This window comes from Camarhynchus parvulus, chromosome 1 (assembly GCF_901933205.1).
Source record: "Camarhynchus parvulus chromosome 1, STF_HiC, whole genome shotgun sequence".
NCBI lineage: Eukaryota > Metazoa > Chordata > Aves > Passeriformes > Thraupidae > Camarhynchus > Camarhynchus parvulus.
In genome coordinates, this window is record NC_044571.1 from 5,800,561 (window position 1) to 5,828,314 (window position 27,754).

The 27,754-nt window shown below is 44.9% G+C and overlaps 1 protein-coding gene across 1 annotated transcript in view; it reads left to right on the plus strand.

The window, feature by feature from the left end:
* Window positions 1-15,430: 15,430 nt before the first annotated feature.
* Window positions 15,431-27,754, plus strand: part of PDXK (pyridoxal kinase) — a 50,370-nt gene continuing 38,046 nt past the window's right edge. The window contains exon 1 of the mRNA XM_030950512.1: window positions 15,431-15,510. Coding sequence (XP_030806372.1) covers window positions 15,431-15,510 — 80 coding nt within the window. The remainder of the gene's footprint in view (window positions 15,511-27,754) is intronic.

Here is a 27,754-nt window from a genome sequence, read left to right on the forward strand (position 1 = left end):
GAGCAAAGCTCTGAAGTTTATGAAGCTTCACACCAGTTATTCCTGTGATCCTGTAAGAGAGAGGGTGAACCTGCTTCAATACCTTGTCTTAGGATAACTGGATTATCAGTTAAATAAACTGATAAATGTTTATTTAGCTACTTCAGCCAGCAGAAGTACATTTTGTGACATATTTGCATACTTCAGTGCTGGTTTTTACCAGTCCTCTGCCAGATTACTCCTCATAAGCAACAGTATTGAAACTGTTCTTTAGTACCTCATCTACAATTGCTTCAAAATAGTGGGGTACTCCCAGATGGCTGGTTGGTCTCAGCTGCTCAATTCTAATCCGTCCCAGTTCTCTCACTGAGTTTGTGACAGTCCATGGTTTGTGGTACTGCCAGAAATGAATTTTGCTCTTGTCTTTTTCCATGTACAGTGAAGGACTGAATTTAATTTGGTTTTGGTATTGGTCTAGGCTGTAGCTCTTTCTGTGATCAATAAAGAACTCTGGAGAATACATTGATAAATGAATGATATTCATTTATGCAAGTATTGTTCATTTATGTTTAAAAAAAAACCATTGTATATTAGCATAATGGATTTTATTGACAAGATGATGGTAAGTAGGGTGTAACAGCCTGTTCAATATGTTGTACTGTTACTTTGTCCTGTGAGTGAAAAGTCTCCTGTGGAATATGCATAAAACCATTTGTATGTGCATGGCTGTGAATGCTTCAGGTTGGAGATGCCACATTCCTCCAAGGATAGAGATGCAAACAATCACTTGGTGGATCTGGTGTGCACAGAAAAATCCAGGATCCAGACACATTGGGGGTTTGGTTTGGTTTTAATACATATAACTTATTATGGAAATATATTGATTGTCTGGGTCTTTTTCTGTTGATTGGAGATCCACTGAACTGTTGTTTGTCCAACTATTTTGTTGCCCACAGTGTTAAACGGAGAGGGCAGAAATGGCAGTCAAGTTTTTATCTAAAATTTTAGTGATGTGGTTCCTTGTTGCAATGCATCCATAATCCATCTGTGCCATGAAACTGGTGCAGTGTTTTGTAAATATACCTGTGAGGTGGGTATTGTCTTTAGTGGTGTCTGGAATTTCATTCAGGAGAACTTTACAAACAAAACCCTACCACTGTCAATGCAGTTTATTCAGCATTGTTGGGTTACATTTGAATATATTACCCAAATTATTTGGATAGTGACAATGCCAATAAGCATTGAAGACAAAAAAAAAAAAGAAATGTAACTCACAATATCCACTGCATGGACACAATGGTACTCTGAGGAGAGGTGTATTGGTAAGAAAAGAGAAAGAAAGAAAAACTCAGCTGACCTGTTTGATGTCACTTCATGGGGTTTTTTTTTCAGTGTTCTTCCAGCTCCCTAGCTGCCAGCCATGCTCTGAGTCAAAAATAATGTGGCCTAACTTTCAAAGGGCAGTGTTTTTTAATGATTGTATTTTTGTTACAAATCTGATCAACTTTGTCAAGCTCTAATAGTTTTTAATTCTTCATAGCTTCAAGAGTACTCAAAAGCACAGAATTAATTCAGCAAGGCAAAAAGTTGAAATTCTGTTTCAATTATTGGATATGCAAGATCTCTTACAGTCAGTCTGTCAAAGCTGTGTGACTTGGAAAGTACCCAGTGCCCTTTGTCATGAATTACCTGCTCTGAGATTTCATTAGAGACAGGGAAAAAAGTATCATTTTATCTTCCTCTGCAAGAGCATTGTTAATACAAATACAATGTCTAAGAATTACATCATTTAATCTAGTCCAATAAACCATATTTTTGTGGACATTGCATTTTGGGTAAATCCGTGAATTTGGGAGGTTGGAGAGGTTAACATCTGGGGGGCCACTTAAAAGCACAAAGTTATTCTTGCTGGTGTGCACCTGCTATATGTCTTTTCCTTTTATTTGGTAGTATAAAGAACCCAAACTGAAGAGAAGGCTCAGACACTTTTGGAGTAGGCTTGGGACAGGACACAGCTGTTCATACACCTTGATCTTCAAACCTTTGGAACTTTGGGTTCCAAAGATATGAAGTTCAAGGTGTATGAACTTTGGGTAAGAGATAGCAGCACCTAAAAGATTGCTCAAGAGAAATTGGTAGATCACACTCTGTCACTGCTTGATGAAAATTGAAAACTGAAGTGATAATGTGGCAAGATGTGCACTGCAGAGTGCCAGGATAGGTGGGAGATGGACACTTGGAAAGCTCTTGGTCTGCTTGTTACCAGCAGCACATCTGAAAGAATTGGTGTACAGTCAAATCCTGCACAGGGTGCTGCAACCCCACCTCAGGTAGTGGCAGGCCCTGCACCTTCTCAGGATCAATTAAAATTAATCAGAGGTTTTTGACAGGCACATAATTTTCAGGAATGCAGAAGTAATTATTCAGACAAAGAAAACTGATCTATCCCTACCAGTGTCACTAGTAAAGTTAAATCATGAGTCCTCAGGTAAAATAGGAACAGAGTTCCTTCTTGTGTAAAAGAGGCTGGTCCAGAGCCTGTGCACCATCTCAAGGGAGTGACACAGGGTGGCTTCAATATGGACACATGATCGAAAGATGCTGCTTTTCCAAAGATGCTCACCTGTGCCTGGTCCATCATGGGAGCCATATGGGACCAGGATAAGCAGCAGAGATCTGGAATTCTGAAACTGAAACAGCTGCAGTCTGTGGCCAATTCTGTGCCATTGGGGAAGCCATGCAAGAGCCCTGGGGCCAAGGCAGAGCCCTGAGGGACACCCCTCGTCCCAGCCTGCACCTGGACATGGAGCCACTGCCCACAACTCCCTGGCTGTGTCCATCTGGCCAGTGGCTGTGCCCTGAGGAGCCTCCAGAGCCAGGGCTCTGCAGGGTGGGGCTGGGGCTGTTATGTGGGACCATGTCCAAAGCCTCACAGGGCCCTCACTTGGGCCCTCACAGGGTCTACAAGTGCCCAAGGCCGGGGCTGCTCCATGCCAATTCCAGTGGGGTTGGCTGTTGAAGGGATGTGGGGTGTGGCCCTTTGTGACACAGGTGTGTGGTGCCAGGGCCTGTGGTGATGCAGGACACGGTGGCACCCAGAGGCCTTTGTGACACGGCAGACCCCCTGCCAGAGGAGTGTCTGAGGGTGTCTGAGGGACGTCTGAGGAGTGTCTGAGGAGTGTCAGAGGGGCGTCTGAGGGGTGTCTGAGGGGCATCTGAGGAGTGTCTGAGGAGCGTCTGAGGGTGTCTGAGGGGCGTCTGAGGAGCGTCTGAGGGTGTCTGAGGGGGTCTGAGGGGCGTCTGAGGAGTGTCTGAGGGTGTCTGAGGAGCATCTGAGGAGTGTCTGAGGAGTGTCTGAGGGTGTCTGAGGGGCGTCTGAGGAGTGTCTGAGGGGCGTCTGAGGAGTCTCTGAGGGTGTCTGAGGGGGTCTGAGGGGCGCAGAGCCCTGGGGTGCCCAGTCCCAGCAGAGCTGCTCTGCCAGGAGGAAGCAGCTCCCCTGAGAGCCTCTGTGGCAGAGCACGATGGAGCCGCTCACAGAGGCGGTGAACCCCAACTCCCCCCCTGCCATGGAGCAGCCAGGCCCGTGCATGAAACCCCAGGTGACGGCCAGCCATGGAGGGAGAGGGGATGGAGGGAGCTGGCATGGGGCTGGAGAGCAGCTGCCTGGAGGACAGGGCCCTGTAGCCCCTGATGTGCCAAGGCAGTCACCTCCTTCCCCCAGAGCACAGAGCCAGGGCCCTGCCCCACACAGCCCCAGGTTCCCCCCCAGCCCCAAGTTCTCCCCCAGGCCCTGCTGCTCCCCCAGCCCCGGGTGCCCCCTCAACCCCTGCCCTGGGTGGCTGGAAGCCCTCAGTGAGCAGGGGCAGGGGGCAGTAGGGGGGACAGAGCTGCCAGAGCCACAGACTGTGGAGTGGGATTTGGCCAGGGAGGAGAGAGAGAGGGAACCCTACTTGGGCCAGGAACTGCCCCAGTGGGGAAAGGAGAGGGTCCAAGAGCTGTCCCAAAGGGAAGATAAATACCAAGATCTGTCTCAACTGGAATTTGAGAGAAACCAAGAGTTGTCCCATGGGGAAGTTGTGACATGCCAGGAGCCTTCCCAAAAGCAAGATGTGAATGTCCACGAGCTGTACAAACAGGACGACAAAAGAGACCAAGAGCTGTCAGAGGGTGAGATACACCCAGAGCTGTGCCACCAGGAATTTGAGAGACACCAAGAGCTATCCAAATGGCTGGACATGGGAATCCAAGAACTGTTCCAAGAAGAAAACAACAGAAACAAAATGTTCCCCCAATGGGAACACGCCTTTGACCAAGAGCTGTCCGAAGGAGAAGTCAGACTATACCCAAAGCTGTCCCAAGAGAGAAGTGACAGTGACAAAAAGGAGTCACAGAAGGACTTGGAATGCATCACCATCCACACTATTTGGATCAACCCCAAGTACCCACAGCTCCTACAGGACCTTGACACTGCTTCCGAGGACTCGGACAGGGCAGCAGCTTCTCCTGCCTTGGCTGAGCAGGTGAAGGCAGCAGGGGCACAGAGCCAGGGCCCTGCCCTGCACAGCCCCAGCAGCCCCCCAGGCCCCTCAGCTCCCCAGGAGGGAGCCCAGGCCCTCAGGGAGCAGCCGGCTCCCCCCAAGAAACGCCCGTCCCGCTTCAGGCGGGTACTGCGGGCGCTGCTCCGCTGGCCCTGCCTGAGGGCACAGCCGGACAATCAGTGCCCGCTGCCAGCACCAGGCCCGGCCCCACAGGCCCAGAGCCTGCCCGGTGTCACACGGGCTGCCTGTGATGGCCAGGGCTCAGGGACATCAGCTCCTTGTCGGGAGAATGGCCTGGCTGAGGCTTAGGGCTTGAGAGGCACCAGCCATGTCAGAGCCAAGGGCAGGTGCACAAAGCCTGGGGAGAAAGAGTTCCTGCTCAGAGGGGACACCAAGGGTGCAGAGTGACAGCCACAAGGACATTCGGCAGAAGTTCCCAGATAAGGACAAAACTCATAAAGCCAACTCAGCAACTGTGCTGAAAGCAGCTCCAGCTGGGGAAAAGGTACTTCTGGCACGGGGAGACAGCAACTACCAAATCCTGGCCCAGTGACCCCAGAAACCCAGCAAGAAAAAAGTATTGTAGAAACAGGCTATCCCCTGGCCAGGAAATAACGTGCTCTGACTCCATGATTCAGAAGGCTGAACAATTGCTTTATTAAGCTATTCTATATTACACTTATACTATACTAAATTACGTACTAAAAAGATACTCTACTATACTACAGAATATTACACTAAAGAGATACTAAAGAAAACCCGTGACTGTCTCAGACAGTCGAACACAGCTTTGACCCAATAGGCCAAGGAATCAAAACAACCTTCACCAGTATCCAATTAACAAATCACTTTGGGTAAACAATCTCCATAACACATTCCACATGTGCAAAACAACAGGCGCAGTGAATAGAGATAAGAATTCTTTTCTCTTCTTCTCTGAGGTTCTCACTGCCTTCCCCAGGAAAAATCTTGGGAGAGAGAATTATGTCTCTCTCTGTTCACAGAATGTGAATACCACAAAAAGGAACCTCTTTAAAAGAAAAGAAAGACTGAGCATAGAGAAAGATTAGTTAGAATTAAGAAGCAAAGGAATCTTATATCCAATAGAAGAAAATATTAAGATATTCATATTAGCTAATTATAAATTAAAGTTAATAATATTAGCTAACAGAATATTAGCTAACAGAATAACAGAAACTATTATATTAATATTTAATAAATAGCAAAAACATAGTATTATAACACATAAATTAAGTATTCCATATTATTTAATATTTACAGTATCTCTACATAGATTTTTTCATAATGAATATATTTTGAATATCATAACATATATCATGTATATACGATATAGAACATTATATATTGCATATATATTAATTTAATATCTAAGTATTTAGATATGATACTATAAAAATAGTGAAATAATTTTTAACAGAAATAATATGTGAAATTAGTAAGAGAACCACATAACTGGTAGCCAATGAACATGAATGCCTTTGTTCACTAAAATGTATAAATAGTGAAAAGTTTTGATAGTTACTGTGCTGCCTTTGTGGATTTGCCACACAGCATTTCCTCCTGTGCAGAACTGTAAATAAAGAGCTAAACTCTGTGTGGGGATTGGCTTCTTGCACATGGGGTGAAAGAATCCCTTTTGGCACAGCAGCTTTGCCATGGCCACGTGGATAAAAGCTGCTGCTTTTCCAGGCAGGCTCAGCTGTGCCCGGCCCCTCTCGGAGCCAGACGGGCGCAGGCAGAGCAGCAGAGATCTGAAACTCGGCGGCTGCGTGGTCGCTGTGGCCCAGACAATCCCACAGCAGCCACGAGAGCCCCTCTGGGAACGAGCACCAAATCCCAGAGGGCACCTCTGCCAGCTGCTCCCCGAGTCCCTGCACCGAGGAGTTGTGGTCCAGGTGTTTGGGGAACCTCCTGGGGCTGCTTGGACCAGCTGTGTGGTGTTCCAGTGAGCACCTGGTAAGCTCAGTTCCCCCACAGGGACAAGGGCAGCTGATTTGGAGATGTCCCTTGGTTCCTTTAAGAATCCTTGGTGTTGACCTCCTGGCTGGGTGGCCAAGAGCAGCCTCCCACAGTGACACCCTCTCCCTTGGTTTGTCCCTCAGTCCTTCCCCACAGGCTTTCAGGTGGCCTTGCCAACTGCAGCTCTGGACATTCCAGTACCTCCAAAGCTCAGGGCAGTGCCCTGTACGCTCCCAGTGGTGCCCTGCACACTCCCACTGCAGTGCTGCTTCAGCTGTCTGCAACGGGGCCTTGCCTGTTTGTATCCACCATGGTGCCCTGCCTGCACACCCCATTTGTGTTCGCACTCCTGCTCTGCACACACCCTCTGCACTCCCACACTTGTGCCCAGCACACCCATCCCATGCACACATCCCTGCAGCACCAACCCCTGTGCTCGGCCATCTGGATGGATGTGGCACTTTGGGATGTGCTTTAGGGATGGTGATGGTGCTGCTGGGATGATGATGGAACTGGATGGTCTTGCTGGTCTTTTCCAATCTTGATGATTCTGTGACTCAGGGACTGCCCCAGGTGCAGTACCTTGCACTTGGCCTTGTTGAACCTTGTGAGGTTCTTGTGCTTTCACTTCCTAAGCTTGCTCAGGTCCCTCTGCATGGTCCCATCCTTCCATAGTGTCACCTGCCCCTCTCAGCTTCCCATCCCCTGTAAACATGCTGAGGGTGACCAGGATCTGCTCTCTGTGCCATTGGGGAAGCCATGCAAGAGCCCTGAGGGACACCCCTCATCCCAGCCTGCAGCTGGACATGGAGCCACTGCCCACGACTCCTGTGCCCATCCAGCCAATTCCTCAACCCCAGAATAGCTCACCCCCCAAAGCCACAGCTCTCCTGTGTGCAGAGCAGCACAAAAACATGCATAGTAGGTCAGTGAGGTAAAGAATTAAACTGAACAGAAAAAAAAGTTGAAATAATTGTTCAAGATCTTCTTAATGACAAGAAAGACAGATTTTCTAAGTCCAGTAAGATTTGTGAGTGTGTCATTCCTTAGAGTTCCCTTCTGCTGCTGAATGTTTTTAGTCAATGAAGATTTGGTGAGGCTCCAGCCTAGACCCTTCTCAGTGATCATGCTTAAAGAAGGATACAATACTAAAATAGCTCTCTACGAGGAAATTTTGCTCTTTAGTAAGGAATGGAGATAGGGAAAGAGTCCCTGACTAAATCCTATCTCACTGAGACAAGTCTGAAAAAACTTGGAAGTGCCAAGAATTAGGCCCTTCAGGGCAATGAATTCCAGTCTCAGTTTAGGGAACAGATCTCCTTCCAGTGTTGCCCCATGTTTTTATAGGCTTTGCCACTATGATAAACATCTGGGAGACATCTGCTATAAAATTAAGGCTTGAACTGTAAACACTTGTCTAATCCAATAATGTGTACTTGCCTTTGCAGAATATTGTCATGGAATAATTTTTATTTCTGAAAATAAAGCCTTCAACTCTTTAATTAACCCCTTTGAAAAGGAGGATAGGAATCACTCACAAGGTCTGCACTGCCTTCCAGCAGAGTGTGCTGACTCTTTCTCCCTTAGAAATCCATTTGGGAACCTGTTCTGGCAAGAGGGCAAGAAATTGCTTTGTTGTTCCCAAGCTGCAAAATTGGCCACTGAGGGCCTGAGCTGTACAGAGTTGCTTGCCAAGAGTAGGAAGTATTGTGTTGCATTGTAATGCCAGGCACAGGAATTTGCAGTTGGCCACTGGCATGTTCAGGGCTTGCACACACATTTTTGCTGATTATTTCTTACTGGCTGTGGACAATGATGTTATCTGCCCAAGGAACCTGCCACTGCTGCTGATAATGTTAGCTCAAATATCTGCCAGAACCAGATGACAACTCTTCGTTTTTGCCCATTTATCTCCTGCGATTTTTGTATATTTTTTATCAGTTTAGCTTATTTAATTGTTGAGGTTGATAGTTGTCCTGGAGAAAAATTATTGAGAATGCAAGTTTCAAAGTTCAGTATTAAATCCTAATAATGTCTGCTGATTTAATTCTACCATTTTATTTTTGTTCTAAGGAGAAAAACCCAGGAAACTTTCAGAACTACATAGGTTAGACTTCGCTACTAATTACAATGTTCAAAGTGACAGGAGTAGGGAGGGGTGTCCCCTAATAACACAGACAAAAACAAGAGCAAATTAGAAGGAATTTCCAGCCTGGGACAGAACCAGCATCTCTCAGACTCCTCAAATCTGTCCTCTATTACTACTATTTTGCTAATTAGTGAAATTACAACAGCTGTAAAAATTATGTAGCTTATGTCTGAACTTACTGTATTTCATTCAGATTTTTAAAGGTTAATTTAAAGTAGAAAATCTCTTTGTAACCACTGAAGGAAAAGAACGAAATGAAAATACCATTACCCAGGTAACAGGACTAGAAATAGATGTGGTATTAGTCAACTTAGCATGTACACCCTGCAGCTTGAAAACTCAAATGCAAATCTGTTCTGTTTCCAGCACTGCAGTGGCCTGGCTCCCCACTGCTTTGTGTGCACATTTCCCCAGGGAATAATCTGTGCAGCTTTGCCAAGCTGATATCCTGAGCAGTGGGAGCTGAAGCAAGTGACTCATGACTGCAAGACGACAGCATGTGATGCAAGACACACACAGGACAAACTGCTGAGAGATGCAGTTCATGACTGAGAGGTTTATTCCCATTGCCAGGAAAAGCCTTGGTCTTTTCCAGCTGTTATGGGGTTTCATAAAACAAATATGCAGTGTGTGCAGAATTTCTGACCCAAAATCTAAGTCAAACAATTTTCAAGGTTAAATAGCAAAAACCAGGTACAGAAGTGTCTGTGAAATCAAAGAATTAAAGGCAATGAAATATCACCAATTTCTTCATGTTTTTCCCCAAAAGTGAGTTAAAAGTGAAATAGAACAAAAACATTTGTATGCATTTCTCTAAAGCTGGTGTCCTCACACATGCTGTACTGTGTCACCCCATAACTGCTTGTATCTCCTACTTCTTTGCTTCCCAGTCAGGGTTCTGCTCTGCTGCTGGAAATACACTTGTTGACAAAGGGGTATTTCCACTTACTCAGCTACCCCTTAAATTACATGAATTATAGTTATTATAATTCAAGGACAAAATCAGAAAACTGGAATTAAACTCCTGACAATGAGTTACTTTTCCCCAGTATTAGGTAGTGGATACTGAGCGCAATAGAATTGGCTCCTGAGGGTGCAAGCATGAGCATTCAGGACAAAACTGCAAACTAATACAAAGAACCTTAGCTCCCTTAGCCAAGCAAAGGAGGCTTCCTGGTTTTCATTAACTTCAACTATTTTATTTAATGGGCACTGGAACCAATATGTGCAGACATCAGCACCAGCCAAAATATTTTGTGTAGAGTTATGGGGAGTTGTACCAGAGCAAGAGGTGCTTTAGCTTAGAATTGCCCAGCACAGTGGTGTTGCATGCTTTTATAATAAGCTGTATTTTCAGTTTCTGAAGGAGATAAGGATCAAAAATGGCATGCTATACAGTGCTGTTCAGCTGTAGCAACTTGTTACAGCAATGGAGTATTTTAAACAGAACTTTTTTATCACTGGCCTGTCTCTCACCTGGATGTTGAGTTTGCTGGGGTCCCCAGGACGAGGTGAGAGAAGAGACTCTGACTCCATGGTCTCAGAAGGCTGATTTATTATTTTATGATATTATATTAAAGAATGCTATACTAAAACTATACTAAAGAAAGAGAAGGATACAGACAGAAGGCTTAACAAGAATGAATAAAAAAACCTCGTGACTGACTCCTCAGAGTCCAATTCAGCTGATGGTGATTGGTCTTTAAGTAAAAACAATTCACATTAAACCAATCAAACATGTACCTGTTGGTAAACAATGTCCAAGCCACATTCCAAAGCAGCAATCACAGAAGAAGCAATCAGATAATTATTATTTACATTGTTTTCTGAGGCTTCTCAGCTTCCCAGGAGAAGAAATTCTGGGGAAGGGATTTTTCAGAAAATATGACAGAGACACCTGGGCACCCAGTCCCTTGGATGCTATCCCACAAGCAGTTCCATTTACCTCAGTAAAACAATGAATGTGAGGATTGTCAGACTGGGCCTGACATTTGGAGGCAAGAATGCTCAGAACACATGGAGCTTTGGCAAGTCAGTGACAGAGAACAGGTTTGAGTCAAAGTGGAAGTGAATACACAGCCCACTTGATCTTCTGATCGTGTTTTCCTTTAATATTGACAATTCCTGACAAAGTTAACCACTTTAATGAGGCCAAGGGAAAATTTGGCATGAAACAAGCATAACAGTGCCCTCCTACATCAAATGTTGCTAATACTTTATGGCAATTATCACAATCATAAATTGGTGCTTCACAATCTGTCTTAGCAAACATTCAAGTGAAAAGCAAACATTAGTATCTTAAATCCAGCTGACTCAGGAATGCACAATTAGATATTGTCTAGATGTGAGCAAAGCCTTTGACACCACTTCCCAGCGGATTCTTCTGGAAAAAACCTGGCTTGGACTGGTACATTCTTCACTGGAGCTGGGAAAGTGTCTGGAACACAAGCCCTGTGAGAACAGCTGGGGAAACTGAGGGTGGTTAGCCTGAAGAAAAGGAAGCTCAGGGGTGACCTTATCACTCTCTACAACAACCTAAAAGGAAATTGTAGGGGAGGTTGGTCTCTTCTCCCAGCTTACAAGCAACAGGACAACAAGAAAAGGCATCGAGTTGCAACAAGGGAGGTTTAGACTGGTATTAGGGAAAATTTCTTCACTGAAAGGGTTGTTAAGCACTGAAACAGGCTGCTTGTGGCTGAGTTACCATTCCTGGAGGTATTTAAGAGATATGATGTGGTGCTTAGGGACATGATTTAGTGGTGGACTTGATGATCTTAATGGTCTTTTCCAATCTAAAAGATTCTATGATTGTAATTATTAATCTCTGATGGTTCAATTCTGCCACCTTCAAGACTTACTGAGGAAAGGAGTGGGTATTGATACTGTTTTCACATAACCATGACTATTTTATTTTCTGTCACATCTATGATGATTTACAGAATCCATACACAATGCACAATATCTGATTTAAGGTCTCTCTCTATGCATCTTCTATCAAGCTCAGTGTATCATATTCTTGGCCCTCCCATATCTTTCCCATTGTGCTTATATCAAAAATCTGGGCTTCAGGAGATCTTGTCAGTTAAAATCTGTTCCCTGTTCCAAAACAAACTTGCACATAACTATCAATATTTATAAAATATTTCTTCCAGTAGTTATGAAAAACAAACAAACTGAAAATGAACCCTCTTCAATCTTTTAAAGCAATCTCTTCCTGTGTGTTTCATAATCCCTTTCATAATGGCAGCAAGCCCTCCATTATGGTTTGTTCCCTTCTGCTCCCTTCCAGCTCTGTGTTGTATGTATTTGTAGGCTGTGATTAGAGGTGAACTTTCATTAAGCTAAAGAAACCATTTCCTCCTAGGCTGTCCTGAACCTTGGACCCTTCTTACAGCCTCTTGCACCGTGCCATTGTTCCATTTTGAACAAAACACCACTCCAAAAACTTGGCAGCACTTCCCCAGAGACCCAACCAGTGCTGAGTGTGACCGGAGGAGTCCAGGATGGCTTCTCATATCTGGCAGACTCTGCTGTTGTTTATGCAGTCCAAAAGGTGATGACCTTTATTGCAATATTGTGACATTGTAGACCCATGTTAAGCTTGTTAATCACTGCAATCTCACAATTTCTTCATGCATAGTGAGCTGGAATTCCAAAGGGTAACAATACAGATATAGGAAGGCAGCAGCCTGTGCAACAACTGGTCCAGAAGGATGTTTGTCCTGTCTGCCCAGGAGCAAGGAGGGCAGGGAAAGATGTCCATCTTCCAGAACTGCTAGCTGGACAACTCTCATGTGTATTCTTGCCTCAGGTTTGCCACAGGGTGTGTTTGTGGTGCACTGCCAGGCTGAGCAGAGAGTGAGTGAGACGTGAGAAACATTCAGGTGAGTTGTAGAAGGAGAGCATAAGAGGAATATTTGTGGAAGAAAGATTGCCAGTTGTTGATAACTGTGGTCTTTTTGACTATACTCTTCCTTGATCAAATTCTGATAAACTTCTCCTCAAGTTTCATTATTTCCAACAAATGTTCTGCTCTGACCAAGGGGATCTGGTTTGAGAGGTCAGGTTATCTTAAAGAAAATAAACTGTAAAAGTCTATGCACAGTCCACTGAGAGGCCAGGAGCTTGAGGAGGTATCAACCAAGCAGTTCCACAGCAGCAGTTATTGTAGGAAGCTGAGAACAGCTGCTCTATTGCTGGCATTTTAATCTAACCTGCCCTGCCTTTTTCTTTTTTCTTTTAATGAATCTTTCTGTCATCCACTGAACAGTTATTTGCTCCTTGAACAGTCTTATTAATCCCCAGATTTGGAGGAGTACCTGGGAGTTTTTTTTGAGAAGGATAGCACAGTAGGAAGCACAATCACTATGAAATTGGAGTTTAGCTTCACTTTTTTCTGAGACACACAGTCCTTTTTATGAGGGAGAGGCCTGACTTCTTAAAGAATAAATATGGCAAAGTCTGTAAAAAAAACACCACTGCTCAGAAATTGTGTATTCACCTTTAGATGAGCTGCTTTCTGGAAGGGAAGGAGAATTGTTTTCTGGCCTTTGTTTTGCTTGTGGCAACTTTTTTAGTGTATGGAGATATAGATTCCCCCATACTTTGAATACTGTTGAGTCACACACATTCTGTGCATGCAGGTTCTACTCCTTAATCCTTAATTAAAAACCATCACGAGAGGCCTCAGATATTCCTCTGGGGAAAGCATAAAATTTGCTAGGAACTGGATTTTGTTGGACATTTCAGAATATTAGGAAGAAAGCAGCAATCCTGCATAGAACTGGTACATGTATCTTTGCTTACAAAGTCAAAGTGGTGCAATGAGGACTAATGCTGAGCAAAGGATGAAAACCAGAGAAAAGGGGAAAAAAATCTGTATTCCAACAATTGTCCTCTAAGCTAGAGGAGCAGGAGCGTACCTGATGCAGATAATTCCTTCCTCTGGCCCTCCATGGAGATGCAGGGATTTCTGCAATTCAAAAAAATACGTATTGAAGGGCTGAAGCAGCAGTTGGTAGTAAGGCCAGCCTAGAATAAGCCCTAAGTTTTTTAATGCAAGCGACAACTGAAGAGAGAACAGTATGTTCTGTCATTTTCCAACAGATTACTTATGATGAGGAAAATACTCTTTCACATTTTTAAGAAATAATCACGGTATTTCAATAGTCGATTCAAAGTTATCCATGAAGAAGAACACGAGGCATCAGGTGCCATTTCTTGTTGTGAGCTGCGATTGGGCCTGTGACGGTCAATAATGACAAACGGCCAGAGGAAGATGAAATTCCCAAACACATTACCAAGGCTCTCAGCAGAGTCTTGATGTATTGTAGCACTTTCCAGCCAACGCATACATCTTCTTTTACTCTTTGGCAGCTCTCCAAAGGGTTTTTTCTTTTGGGTCAATAACACACAATTGCAGTCACTTCAGAACCCAGCTGCAAGGGTGGTGCTCTGTCAGGGCACCCACAGCTTGGGCTAGCGTGCCACCTCCAGGCACTGCTGCCTGTGGGGCTGCCACAGGTGGCATCTGCGGCTCCACAAGGCTTTCTGAACACTCAAGGAAAGGAAGCTGTCACACAGGTGGGATGTTTGTGCCAGTCCTGGCTTTCCAGTGGGATGTGGGCAACTGTGGGTGGTTCATGGCAGGGCAAAGGGGAGCATGGTTTGTCCACCCCACTGTACCACTGCAACCCCTAAATCACACCACCCAGTGTCAGATCCAGATGTTTCTTAAACATCTGCAGGAATGGTAACTCCTCCACTTCCCTGGGCAACCTATTCCAAAGTCTGAGCACCCTAAAACTGTGAAAAAATCTGAATCACCTCTGCCTCAGCTTAAGGCCATTTCCTCTAGTCCTCCCACTGTAGGCTTGGGGACCTGGCCCCTACTTCACTACAATCTCTTTTCAGGTAGAAAATGCTCCTTTACTGTGTCCAGTTCTGGGCTTCTCAGGACAGGAGAGGCATGGAGCTCCTGGAGCACATCCAGTAGAGGACAATGATGACAAGTGGGGGACTGGAGCATCTCTCTTATGAGGAAAGGCTGAGCCCTGTTCCAGTTCAAGAAGAAACGACTGAGAGGGACCTCATTAATGGGTATAAATGTCTGAAAGGGGGCTGTCAGAGTCTGGATCAGGCTCTGCTTAGTGGTGCCCAGCAAGGGGACAGGAGGTGAGGGGCAGAAACTGATGGTCAGAAGTTCCACCTGAGCATGAGGAAGAGCTTCACTGTGCAGTGACCGAGCACTGGGACAGACAGCCCAGACAGAGTACGGAAGGTTATCATGTTCACTGGACATATTCCAGAGCCATCTGGTAACAACCCTGTGCCAGGGCTCTGGGCTGGCCCTGCCTGAGCAGGAGGCCAGACCTGGCGACCCATCGTGCTCCGTTCCATCCCGCACCGCCCGCAGAGCCGGGGCGCGGCGCTCGCCGCTCCCGCCGTGCCCGAGCCCGGGGCGGAGCGGGCCGGGCCCGGCGCTCAGCGCTCGGTGCCGTTGGCTCCGCCGGGCGGGGCGGCCCCGGGCAGCGCGACCGCGTGACGCCGGTGGGTGTGCGGAGGCAGGAGGGCTGCCCGCGGGTGGGTGGGAGCCGTGTCCCCTCCACATCCCGGGCGCGCCGGCAGGCGGCCATTGGGAGCCGGCCGGTGCCCGCCTCCGTGCGGCGGGGGTGTGTGACAGGCGGGCAGGGCGAGCGCGTCACGCCGCCCGTGCTCCGCCCCCCGCTCCTGCTCCCGGCGCCGCCACCTCGGCCCGGCGCGGGCAGGCGCGCGCGGCGCAGCCATGGAGCCGGAGTGCCGGGTGCTTTCCATCCAGAGCCACGTCGTCCGCGGCTATGTGGGCAACAAGGCGGCCACCTTCCCCTGCAGGTGAGCGGGCGCGGACCTGCTCCTCCGCCTCCTCTCCCTCCGCCGCTGTTCCCTGCGGGCGGTGTGGCGGCAGCGCTGCCCGGCGAGCTCCGGTGCCCAAGCGGCTCCTGCCAAGCCGGGGTAAGGTAAGGGCACGGCGGGGAGATGCCCGCACGGGCGCCCTCCCCGCCCGCCCCGCTGCCGGCGGCAGTGCCCGTCCCGGGGCTCCGCGCACCCCGCGGCCGCTGCGGCTGCGCCTCCCGCCGGCTCCGCGCCGCTCCCGTTAACGCAGCTCCTCCTTGGGCTGTGGCACGGCGAACTGTGCCAGGGGAGGCGAGCCGGGGTGCTGCCGGTGGGTTTGCTCGCTGCCTGCGGGCTGAGGGCGGCTCCGCTGCCGCCAGCAGGCGCAGCCAGCCGGGGCTCCTGCCCCTTGAGGCAGGGTCATCGCCGTGTCCCGTGTTGGGGACCCGGGGCAGCGGTGTCCTTGTGCTGGCACCCAGCTAAACCCTGCCTGCCCTCGGGGGCGGTGGGGCTGGGTGATCCCCAGCCCGGAGGATGGTCTGGGGAAGCCGTAGTGGGGTGTAGGGGCCACTTAATGCGTGTGCGAGGCAGGGCCAGAGGAGCTGCCTGACATGGCCCGGGGCTCGAGGGTGTAATTGGATCTTGGCCTTTGTGGCTGTCATGTGCTGCCTTCGGAGTTGTTTGCTTGGATCTCGCCGGTGCTGGGAAAACATCGGGCGGACCTTTGCACATCGCACTGCTGGCTCGTGTGGAGGGTCTGTGTCCTAAAGGGCTGATTTGGGGCCTGCCCATCGGGAGGTCTTTGTGCCTTTACAGGAGCGTCGGTGTGGAGCTCTCCAAGAGCCTCCTTACCAGTGCACCCTGTGTTGTGTGACATTGGTTATCTTGGTGTGTGCTTACAAATGGTGTGTCTCATTTGACTAGACAGGAGAGATGATGTACTCTGATAAATGATGCAAGTGAGATCAGGTCTGCAACAAGCCACTGTCACACCCCCATAGCACCATCCAGTTATAATGTAACCAAGTCTCTTGAAAATTAATGTGTGGTGAAGGGTGATGTACGTGTGTAATCCGAGTATTGTGGAAAAATACGAATATGTAGAGCTCCAGGCCAAAAAGGTGATCATGAACTGCAGGTCACCTGTCCTTCCTTTCCTAGCAAAATGATGTTGAAATTGTGCTTCTCCCTTCAATTTCTGTGTAGCAGAAGAGAACACAGCAGTACTTATTCCAGAAATCTCCAGTCTCTTAAGTTCTCTCTCTCCATTCTAATTCTCTGTCAAAGGTTTTCTTTACTTTTCTGTAGCTTAACCTTTCTGTGACAGGTGAGTTGTGTAACTTGGCAAATGGGTTCCTGGAAAGTGTTTTTAGTTCCTTGGCTATGATGGTATAAAATACTGATGGAGTTAAAAAACCTCTGTTGTTGATGTAGCTGGGTTTTGTTCAGGAGGCTGTTGCACTCACACCCTGTAGTATTCCTCAGTGTATAGTGTAACAAGAAGTTTCTGGAGTGGGAGGAAAAGAAATTTACTTGGGGAGCAGCCAAACTCCTGCCACTGCTGGCTGCACTTGCAAATCCTATGTAGGCAGCCCTTAGTGAAGTTGTGCTTGTTGGAAAGTTACCTAAACCCTTGTTTTGCTAGAACATCAGATGGGCCAAGGTGCCCCAAAGTGAAACTTTGCTTTTCTTTATGAAGAGAATTACAAACCTGAGTCTTTCTCTTATATTGTTTTTATATAGCCATGAAAATAATAACCTGTGTCTGTTCTTGAGGATGAGTGCAAGTCTGGCATACTTTTATTTCCCATGCTCTTTTTTTCACTTGAGTTTTCTGAAGCAGTTAAGTGAGGCTCCCTTCAGAGCTCATCAGTATTGAGTTTGCAAGGCAGGGTGTATGTAGATATGTGTGTCTGTGTGCTTGTGAGGTCTGATGGGCTGAAATCCTGACACAACAGTTCAGGAATCTGCATTTGGACAGCAGCATCCAAATAGAAAACCTGGCATGGTTTCACCTGCTCTTTGCAGACTTATCCAAAAAACATCACTCATGTTTGCGTGACCTGATCTTTGGTGGAAATCTGTGACATTACTATCAATAGCAATCTGCACAGAAGAGAATTTTTTAAGATCTTTTTTTAATCAGTTGGTTGCATTTTGTCAGGCTTCCACTAGAGTAAAAGCTTAAGTATTTAAAATGTAGGTATGTGGAAGGACTTCCTCTGTGGAGTGTGTTGTAAATGCTTTCTATGAGGCAAACACAGCAAAACAGAGTTAGACCATATATTAGAGCAGTTATAATAATGGAAGTAATAGAGCTAAGTGAGAAATATTAGAACTTTTTACATCATTTCAGGTCAAAATACACTTAAGTAATTAGACAGTCTAGATTAACTAATAGGTCATAGAGGAAACGTGCACCTGGATTTGCCAGAGAGTGAACTACCCTCAGCACTGCTTTGAATTCTGCCTTGTCAAGAGTTTAAATAGTTTCTACTTGCATGATCTTACTATCACTTTTAAAAGTTCTGAAAGTAGTTTTGAATTATTTTTAGAATAGTCTTCAGTTATTCCACAGCTGTGTATTCTGACCTTTCAGTATCAGAAGGGACACTGAAAGCTCAGAACTGGTTCAGGAGGTTAAGCAATGGTTCAGGATTGCCCAGCATTTAAGAGAGTAAGAGCAGTAGGGTGTACATTAACTTGGGGAGTTGCCATTGGGAGTCAGATAAGTTATTTTAAAACACAAAAAAAGTTTCTAAGTTTCTAAATGTTTCTAATGTTGACCAAGATTTGTCATAGTTTTTATTATTATCACCATGACACTCAACTTCACTTTTATCGTATGTGGTTTTGTTTTCCTTAGAGACAATCTCTTAGCTGTTAATTTTGAATATACTTTTATCTTGCCCTTCCTGCCCCACCTTCTAGGTAGGCAGAATGTGGCAATAAGTAAGGGGAGCAGAACTACAAGCAGAGAGTTACAGTCCTCCTCAAACCACAGAGGATCCAGAAGGACGAGGTGATTTGTCCTCTGCAGAGGTACCTCATTCTGACCAACAGGAAAATTTTGGTTGGCAGTCGAATCTAAGATTTTAAATTTAAGATTCTCGACTTTAAGATTTCATACACTGCACCCATCATAAAATCAGTTTTTGGGAATCAGTGTGTCAGTCCGTGTGCTCAGTTCTTGAGGCCTCCATGATCTTCCAAGAAAGAATTTTGCAAGTATAAGGAAGGGGCATGAGAAAATCCCAGCAACTTTTACCTGGGCACTGCACATTTGCATTTGGTTGCCACTGGAATAGTTCATACCCCTGTCTGCAAACCAGAAAATGTTGATCTCTGCTTATGTCTCAGTAGCAGTGATAGTTTGGGGTGGTTTTGTTTGTTTGTTTTGTCTGCCTAACACTCATAGAATTTGAGAAAATCATGCCTCTGTTTTGAGTATTTAGTTCCTGACTTCCCTTCATATCTGCTTATCTTGAAGAGAGAGCTAAAAGCTGAGACAAGCCCCATTAATTATTTGTATCTGGAGAATGAAATTGTCTGTTCTAAAATGTAGAAACATAAACAGTTTCTACAATACACACTTAAATGGCCTTTTGAAATCTATTCAATTATTTTATTTTCCTTTTAACTTTTTTCCTCCTGCTAAATGGAGATAGTTGTCCAGGTATTAAAAAGGACTGATGGTTCTCAGACCAGTTCTCAGTAATTCTCCTCTGGAAAGAAAACAGTTAAGTCTACATTTTTAGCTCCTTCTTGATTGTAGAAAAGATGGGAAAACAACCTTGGCCAGGACAGGTGGTAATTTCTTTGGTATTTATGGATAGTCTTGAACTGTCTTGTCCAGTATGTGCTGAGACCACAACCAGTATCAGTAGATCTTTGCTAACTATCTACATGGCAAAAAAGTTTAAGACTTTTTTTTCTTTATTTTGTTGAAAAGTATAGTCAAATGACTTAAGGATTGTGTAGAAAGATAAGTGCATCTCTTATTTAAGATTACTCTCTTTCCTTTTTAAACCCTGCTATTGTGTTAATAGTATGAGTCAGAAGAAGGATGAATCAATCAAAAGTCTTTACAGAGTAACAATAAGAAATGTTCTTGCTGGGTAGTCCTTATCTTTGTTACAGATCAAAGGCTGAAAAAACCTAAACCTTAAACAAAAAAATAAATACAAAGATGAAAGAATGCATCTGGTCTTTGTAATACCCAAAGATTGTCCTGAATTGCATGTCTGAAACAACAATTATTGCTCTAGAACCATACTTCAAATGAAGCTTGTGGAAGCATGTTTTTTCCCCCTGACTTTGTTCTTTAATAAGGGTAGATAAGGGGTTAATTAATTAAAAAAAAACCAACAAAACAACCCAAGACATAAAAATTGACAACCCCTCTGGGAAGGCTTGTTCAAAGCTGTGTAAAGAGCATTTGCTTCTTATGTGGATGTCAGCACAAGTAGCTGCAAAACATTGGTGAGTACCTTGCACAAGTGAGGCCCTGAAAAAGACTTGTAATCCAAAAAGTCCAGAGAAGGTGGCTCCCCCAACCTGGCAGTGTGGATTTCTGGGGAAAGGCTTTGCCAGACCTTTCCAGAAGTGCTTTTCCAGATAAGCCCAGCTCAGATGCACTTGAGAGAACTTTGAACCTCTCAGAAGATTGTAGGAGATGGACTTTCCACCTCCATGGTAAACTGGGAGGGAAGGCGAGTGGGACAGGACTGGGAGGGGATAAATGTCACATTCATATTTTCTGAAAAATCCCTTCCCCCAGGACTTTTCTCCTGGGAAGCTGAGAAGCCTCAGAGAAAAAAGGAAAACAATAATTATATGATTTGCTTCTCCTGTGTTTTGCTGCTTTGGAGTGTGGTTGGAGATTGTTTCATTGGATTCTGCTGTGAATTATTTTGACTTATTGGCCAGTCAGGGTCAAGCTGTGTCAGGGCTCTGGAGAGAGTCACAAGTTTTCATTATCTTTTTAGTCCTCTGTAAGTTTCCTTTCTGTATTCTTTAGTATAGTTAGTATAGTATTCTTTAGTATAATACAGTATCATAAAATAATAAATTAGCCTTCTGAGAACATGGAGTCAGATTCATCATTCCTTCCTTCATTGGGGCACCCCACAAATAGAATAGATAAGAAAGTAGATTATTGCTCAAAAAACAACAACAACAAGGGGTGTCTGTGTCACTTTCAGCTCCTAAAATTGCTTTGAGATAGACAAAACTGATGCTGCTGAGGTCTCACTTTTACCTAACAATAGGAGTTTATGTTTGTGCACAGCTCTAAACAAAGAGACCTCAATTTTCTCTTTGAACTCCAAATGGAATCTTTTCAGTTACTAATGCAAAATAATCAGCTTGAAAAATTAGAGTAATTTCAACCTGCCTAAAAGAAGTGCAGCTGGGGCTGCAGATGTGCTGTGGACTCTGGAGGGCTGGGCAGAGCCTCTAATGAGCAGAGAGTGGGACTGACTGAACCATCCTCATCCAGGGTCAGCTCTGTGTGGCTCTGGGGCTTCTGACTGTTCCTGCAAGCCACTCACTAGTGGCAGCTTGTTAAATAAACATTTGTCATGAAAATACAGTCATGAAAATACAGAAATGCTGAGGGATGTCCACACAGGCTGATTGTATACCTCAGTTGTAAAGCTGCAAAAAGCATTTTAAGATATGTTTCAAGTTAATGTGCAGTGTGTGTATGGGGCCAGTTGACCGGGTGGCATTTTAAATTTTTCAAAAAGATGGTGGTAAATATTTACAGTGATTGATGATTCTGATAATTTGCTGACTTTTCCATAGTAAATGGTGAAAATTTGAGCCATGCAGATGCATATGCTGGTATTTGACACAATAGTTACACTGGAGTGTGTGTAGTGATGTGTAGTTAACAAATAGTTTTTGACAGAAATGTAATCTTTTCATCTGTCTCAACACAGCAAAGGGAAAAGATGAAGGAGGATCCCATTTGGTGCCTACAAGTACATACAAATATTTGCCTTGAGAGGAAGCAAAAATACTTTACCCTGATTCACCCACTGTCTTTGGAAAAAAAAATTGAACTGTCAAGAAATTGCAAATCTTATTAAAAGACTGGAAAACCTTGCCTAGAGGTGGATTTGCACTGTTTGTGTGGGGAGTATAATGTACTCAGAGACTCAGTAGCAAGTGTTTACTTGCTTAAGGCATTTTTATATTAGGAATGGCCTTATTTTCTGTCCTTAAGTCTTAGAGTTTTTTTTTTAATTTTTAGAGTATTTGATGTCTTACTTCTGCTCCAAATTAAATCTCCAGATGAGAGAATATTTTTTTTGTGTATAAACAAAGAGGGACAGATAGGGAGAGCAATCAGGTTTCTGGGGAAAGAAAAAAAAGCTTCAAGTTAAAGTTAATTTCATGTTAAAATGTATGGAAATGTATTAAAAACAAAAGTATAATTTGAAATAATAAAATGAATCTTTAATTATATATATTTATATGCAAAATATACAAAGGTACACTTGAGAAAAACAGGAGACATAGAACGCTACTGATAGCTCTCTAAAATATTCTTTTAAGTAAATTGTTGTCTTTTACTATTCACTTTTTATATACAAAAAATGATGGTCACTTTTCCTTGAAAAGCATATTTTAGCCATTTTAGATAAGGGATACAGCATTAACCATGGCTGACTGAACACATACCAGGCAGGTAGTTTTAGCTTTTTTAGGCTGAACGGATGCAGTGGAAGTTCCACTTCAGTTGCTCGTGTTGTATGGAAAACAGGCTGGAGCTGGTGAGGCAAGGTTAATGTGAGGAGCTGGACGTTAGTCTTGGGACATAAAATGTCCATTCTTCTGAAATTACTATATGCACTAGAGTGTTCAGCTGCACAGTAATATGTACAGAGGAGAAAAAATATATATATATGATGAGCCTGATGTTTGAAACATGCCAGGAAGGTCTGTGCTGATGGATAATATGAGCCCCAGGAGAAGCCAGACTAGTTCATCATCTTGTGGCTTGGCAGCAGTGGGGTGACTTATCATAGCTAAAAAAATATTGCTGTGCTGAACTACCTGAAATTTTTCAAGCCTTTGTTCAGGACTCGTATTTGTTCATGTGAATTCATCCATGACACCTCCCAGCTCCAGCTCCCTTAACATCTGGAGCAATTATCCACAGAGCAGGAGAGAGAACTGAGATACCAAAACCTCCTCTGTGCTTCATTTTAAAACAAAACAAACTTCTCTTCACCCTCTGTCATCCTTTGTAAATTTTAAGCATATGGAGTAGTTTGGGCTGAGTAGAAACCCTTGCATGGTGATTTAATTTTGCTCTCTTGGGAATGCAAATCACCTCTTCCCAGCTGCATGTGTGGGATTGAGGAGGTGCTGGAGCAAACACTGGAAAATAGAAAGTCTCTCCCCTATGGCAAAATAAAAGCTGGAGGGCTTCTTTCTGATCTGTGGGTGCAGTCACTCCCAAAACCAGCAGTAAATGGTTTTCCTGACCTGCAGAACTCTCCCAGTCTGGCCACAGCCCTTCCCCTTCTCCTTGCTGTGGGGTCCACTCATGTTTTACCTCTCAGAAGAGGATCTGTGGAAATGTCCAGCAGGGATGGCACAGCTATCAATGACATTAATAAGCTGAAGGGATGAATACATGACAGTCTGCAAGAGCAGTCCTCATTGGAAACATCCAAAAAAGTTGGTCTGTCCCACAGTATCAGAATACAGCAACATTTTTTTTTCTTACTTAATTTAGCAGATTGCTAGCCAATAAAGCCAAGAGTGTTATCTTTCTTACTCCCCTTATTTCTAACACAAAATAATTTGGGGTTTTTTCCCTAAATTTTACCAAGTTTCCTTATAGCTGCTCAACATGGTAATTCTGTCTTCATCTTCTCTAAGGGGAAAGAAAAAGAAAATAAGTTACAGCAGAAAAAAGTTGTTGGCTAAATTCTCAAAATTTAGTACTGTTTTGCAGAATTGTACACTGGAGCTTATGGTCATGTATTTAGTAAAGTCTGGCCTACATCTAGAAAAAATAAATATATATATTTTACAAATCTGTGTACCTTACAAACCCGTGTATTTTATTACTTTTTTTTGGATGGTGAGTACTACTGCTTATGGTTACACTGAAGGAGAAGTCTTTTTCCATCCATCTTCACTGTGATTACTCTCATTTTTCTGGCAGGATACAGCCCCTGGCTCACAGGGGTGAGTGCCACACTACCTGTGAGAAACCATCAACGCAACTCTGAGCATTTAACAAAAATGAAAACATAAGCTTTTTAAAAAACAGCTGCTTTGTTCTCACTGTAGTTAACAGACACAATATTGTGCCTCTGCCTATTCATACAACAACCAAATAAACCCATGGCAAGCTAGTGTTTAAATTTGAGAAGTTCTGTATTGTCACCTGTCCTCTAGAGTACTGAAATCTGCTAGTTTTAGTAGAGAAGCCAGATTGAGAAATGCTGCCAGCTGGTCCTTCCACCTGCACAATTTTGTGTCCACTTCAGTGCTCCAAGGAAAGTCATTTTGTCAGGCCATGTGGTAAACTGCTCTGAGAAGCCACCCAGTTTATAAATGACTTGGCAAAAATGGAAAAGAAGAAAGTGAGGGTTTATTTTGTGAGCCAATTTCCTGATCCAGTTCCCAAACACAGCCCCACAGAAAAGCTCTTTTGGCATGGCTCAGGTGCCAGGGCAGGAGCAAGCCCCAGGCTCCTGCACCTGGTGTCTGCTGAAGGAAACATTTTCTAGAATGCTCTTCTCTAAGACATCTGCTTCTTTTGAAGGAAGTGGTGAGACATCCTCTCTCTACTGGCTTCATTCCTCCTGTTTGTGGCCTTGGTCTGATCTTCACATAATGTGGCACCTCCTCCAGGGAGCTGTTTCCTGTTCTGTTTCTTCAAGTATCTCTTACCATGCAATTTAATGTCTAAACCTTTGGTAGGAGAGTGGGATCCATTCATAGTCTACCTAAGGAGTCCACATAAAGAATGTGCTAGATAAAACAAATCTCCCTCATAGGATAACTCCACCTTAGATGTACAAAATGTGCTTGCCCACACCTTGCTAATGGACTGGTGTTTAGGGAGCTGGCTAGCCAGAATATGAACAGCAGGACTAAAAATAAAGTGAAAAATCAGAGGAAAAGAATGTGCTGTGGGATCCTCCTCCACCATTTCATTCACAAAACCAAAAGAGGTAATTCCCTGCCTGTTGAACCTATTGCTGCTGTCTGTGTCTGCCGCTCCTTATCAGTGTTTGCAAACCTCCTCGTGTAGCACTGCAGGATTCCAGCTGGCAGGAGTTTGCAGTGACAGTATGGTGTTTTTGTCAAATTACATCCAAGTGTAGTAGGAAGCAGCATGAAGATGATGAATCTGAAATCTGCAGTGAACCTACCTCTCCATCTGAAATCAGCATCTGAAGTCACTGTTGTTTGACAGTAAAGAATGTGTTTTTTGGGTAGAAGGCAGGCAGAGACCCCCAGCAACACCTTGTTCTGCTATTTTTATGTTTGTCCTTTAGTGGGAAGAATGAAGGGGAAAACAGCAGCAGAAGCAAGTTGTTTTCTTGTTTTTCATTGGCCTTAACCTTTATAAATGGCTATCTTGCAGGTCCATCACTTAATGCCACTCCAGATGGCAGCAATGGCCTCCTGCCCATTGAAAGGTCAACAGAGCAGCTCTGTCACAAATCTTTTGACCCTGCAGTCATCTCAATCCCAAACTAGAGCTGTTGTGATGCAGGGAGCAGTGCTGAGGAGGGTGTGTGTCTTGCAGTGTGCCTGTTTGTCTGAGTAGCCTATGGAATTGGTCATGATGTAGAAGAAGGAATTTCTTAGTGCTGAATAAAATGGCTGAGGGGAATTTTGATAAAAGGATTTATTTTATGTCATCAGAGTATCTTGCACTGAACAGTTAGTAGTGCATGCTAATCAGTCTGTCCAGGTGCAAAGAAAAATTAGTGACATTGTGGTATTTGCTCTGAAGTGTTCCTGTGGCTCCAAGACTTCTTTGGAAACGCATCTTCAAGGCATTACTGGATAATCTTGAATTTGGCCTAATTACCATTCAGATTGCACTTGCATTGCAAGTCTTTTCAGAAAAATCAAGAAATTATTTGAGAACAGATTCACTGCAATCTCAGGCTGTTCTAGTCTTTTCTGTTCAGTTGGTCATGATATTACAGCTAGATCACCCCATCAGCAAATTCTCAGTGAGTACCAATTTTGCCAGAGCACTGTGACAAAAATTGTAGTCTGCTCTGGCAGAAGAGAGAGGATTTGTTTTTTGCTCCAGTCTTTACAATGTCCTCTGTGGTGTCCAGTGCTGAAGTCAGTTCATAAATCCTGAAAATGGGTATGCAGTTGATCAAAGGTAAAAAAGGGGTGTCATTGCAGAAACAAGCCCTGTTCCAGTGCCCAACCACCCTCTGGAGGAAGAATCTTTTCCTGTATCCAACCTAAACCTGCCCTGACACAATTTCAGGCCATTCCCTCGGGTCCTGTCACTCTCCCCACAGAGCAGAAATCAGTGCCTGCCCCTCCTGTTCCCCTCACTGAGGTGTCCCCTCAGTCTCCCCCAGGCTGAACAACCTGTCCTGGTTTAGGGCAAATTTGGTAGAGAATCTCCAAAGGGGCCCCTCCAGAAAGCAAACCCACACAGCCCCTCCCCCCCAACCGGTTCGGGAAGGATTCCTCAGAGAGAAGTGGAAAGAACCTGTTTATTTAACAGGTGTTCTACAGCAGATGGATTCTCAGACAACCCAGGCAAGATGTTCAATTGCTGGATGCCCTCTGTCACTACAGCTGCTATCCCAAATGCCCACTTGAGTCCTTTTGGGTCTTTGAAATACCCACTTCTGAGGTAGTCTATGCCCAAAATACATGGGGCCTCTGGGCCAGTCACAATAGGGTGTTTCTTCCACTCATTCCCAGTCAGGCTCACATCAGCTTCCACCAAAGTGAAATCCTGGGAATCCCCCTGTCACACCAGCAATAGAAACAGACTCTGTCCCCACATGTCTCAACGGAATTAATGTACATTGAGCACCAGTATCAACCAGAGCTTTATACTCTTGTGGTTCCGATGTGCCAGGCCAACGAATCCACAGAGACCAGAAAACACGATTTTCCCTAGCCTCTACCTGGCTAGAGGCAGGGCCCCTCTAAGCCTGGTTATCCTTCTTTCCCTGGGCATATGCCTTGGATGTTGCTTCAAGGGGATCGGACATGTCATCATCATCATACCTGGCAGTTCGACTATGGGCAACTGGAGCTGCTTTCCTTTTGGTGGAATTCCCTCTCTCAGCCCTGTCTTCCTTCGATTCACGCACCCGTCGTGCCAGAACAGCAGTAGGTTGTCCATCCCACCTCCTCATGTTTTCTCCACAATCACGCAGGCAGAACCACAGCTCAGCTCGTGGGGTGTACCTTCTCTCGCCATCTGGGAAACGTCTGCCTTGGATACCAGAACCTCTGATCTGTACTGCCGAGATTTGGAGAAGGTCTTCTTTAATCTCCTCTCTGAGCTTCTTGTGGTTCTCCTCTATCTTGTCCTCTAATTTCTGCAGACGTGATTCTACTGCTGAGATTCTGGCATGTGTTGGGCCATGCACAGCGTCTGCATATGCTCGGAGCTTCCTTGCCATATCCAGTACAGTCTCATCCCTCTCATCCCTCTTCATTATGGCTAAGGCAGAAGCATGTTCATGTAGCCCAAGTCGCACAAGTTTTTGCCACATCACAGACGTGCACGGTACCAAGTCTGGGTTCCTAGTTGTTACATCATCTGAGAAGATAATCTCTGCCACTGCCATTTCTCTTAGGCGTTGGATCCCTTGCTCTATGGTCTTCCACTGTGTTTGTTGCATATAAAGATCATCTGCACACAGGTATCTTTGTGCTACACTGTCCAAGACCCGTGCCCAGAGGCTCTGTGGATTAGCCCCCCTCATCATTCCTTGGTCAATGACAGGGTCCTGTGACAGGGATCTTAAATGCTTTGCTTCAGTGCCGTCTAGAATTGTGGTCTCACCTGCAGCATCCCAGAGACGGACTAACCAACTAATTATGGATTCATCAGGTCGTCGGGTGTAATCCTTCCGTAAGCCACGCAGGTCCTTCAGGGAAAAGGACTCAATATTTGCATCTGATCTTGAACCTGCTGCTTTGACTCCTGATTTTATGTCAGGAGGCATTGAAGTTCCTTCTCCTGCATCATCATCATCAT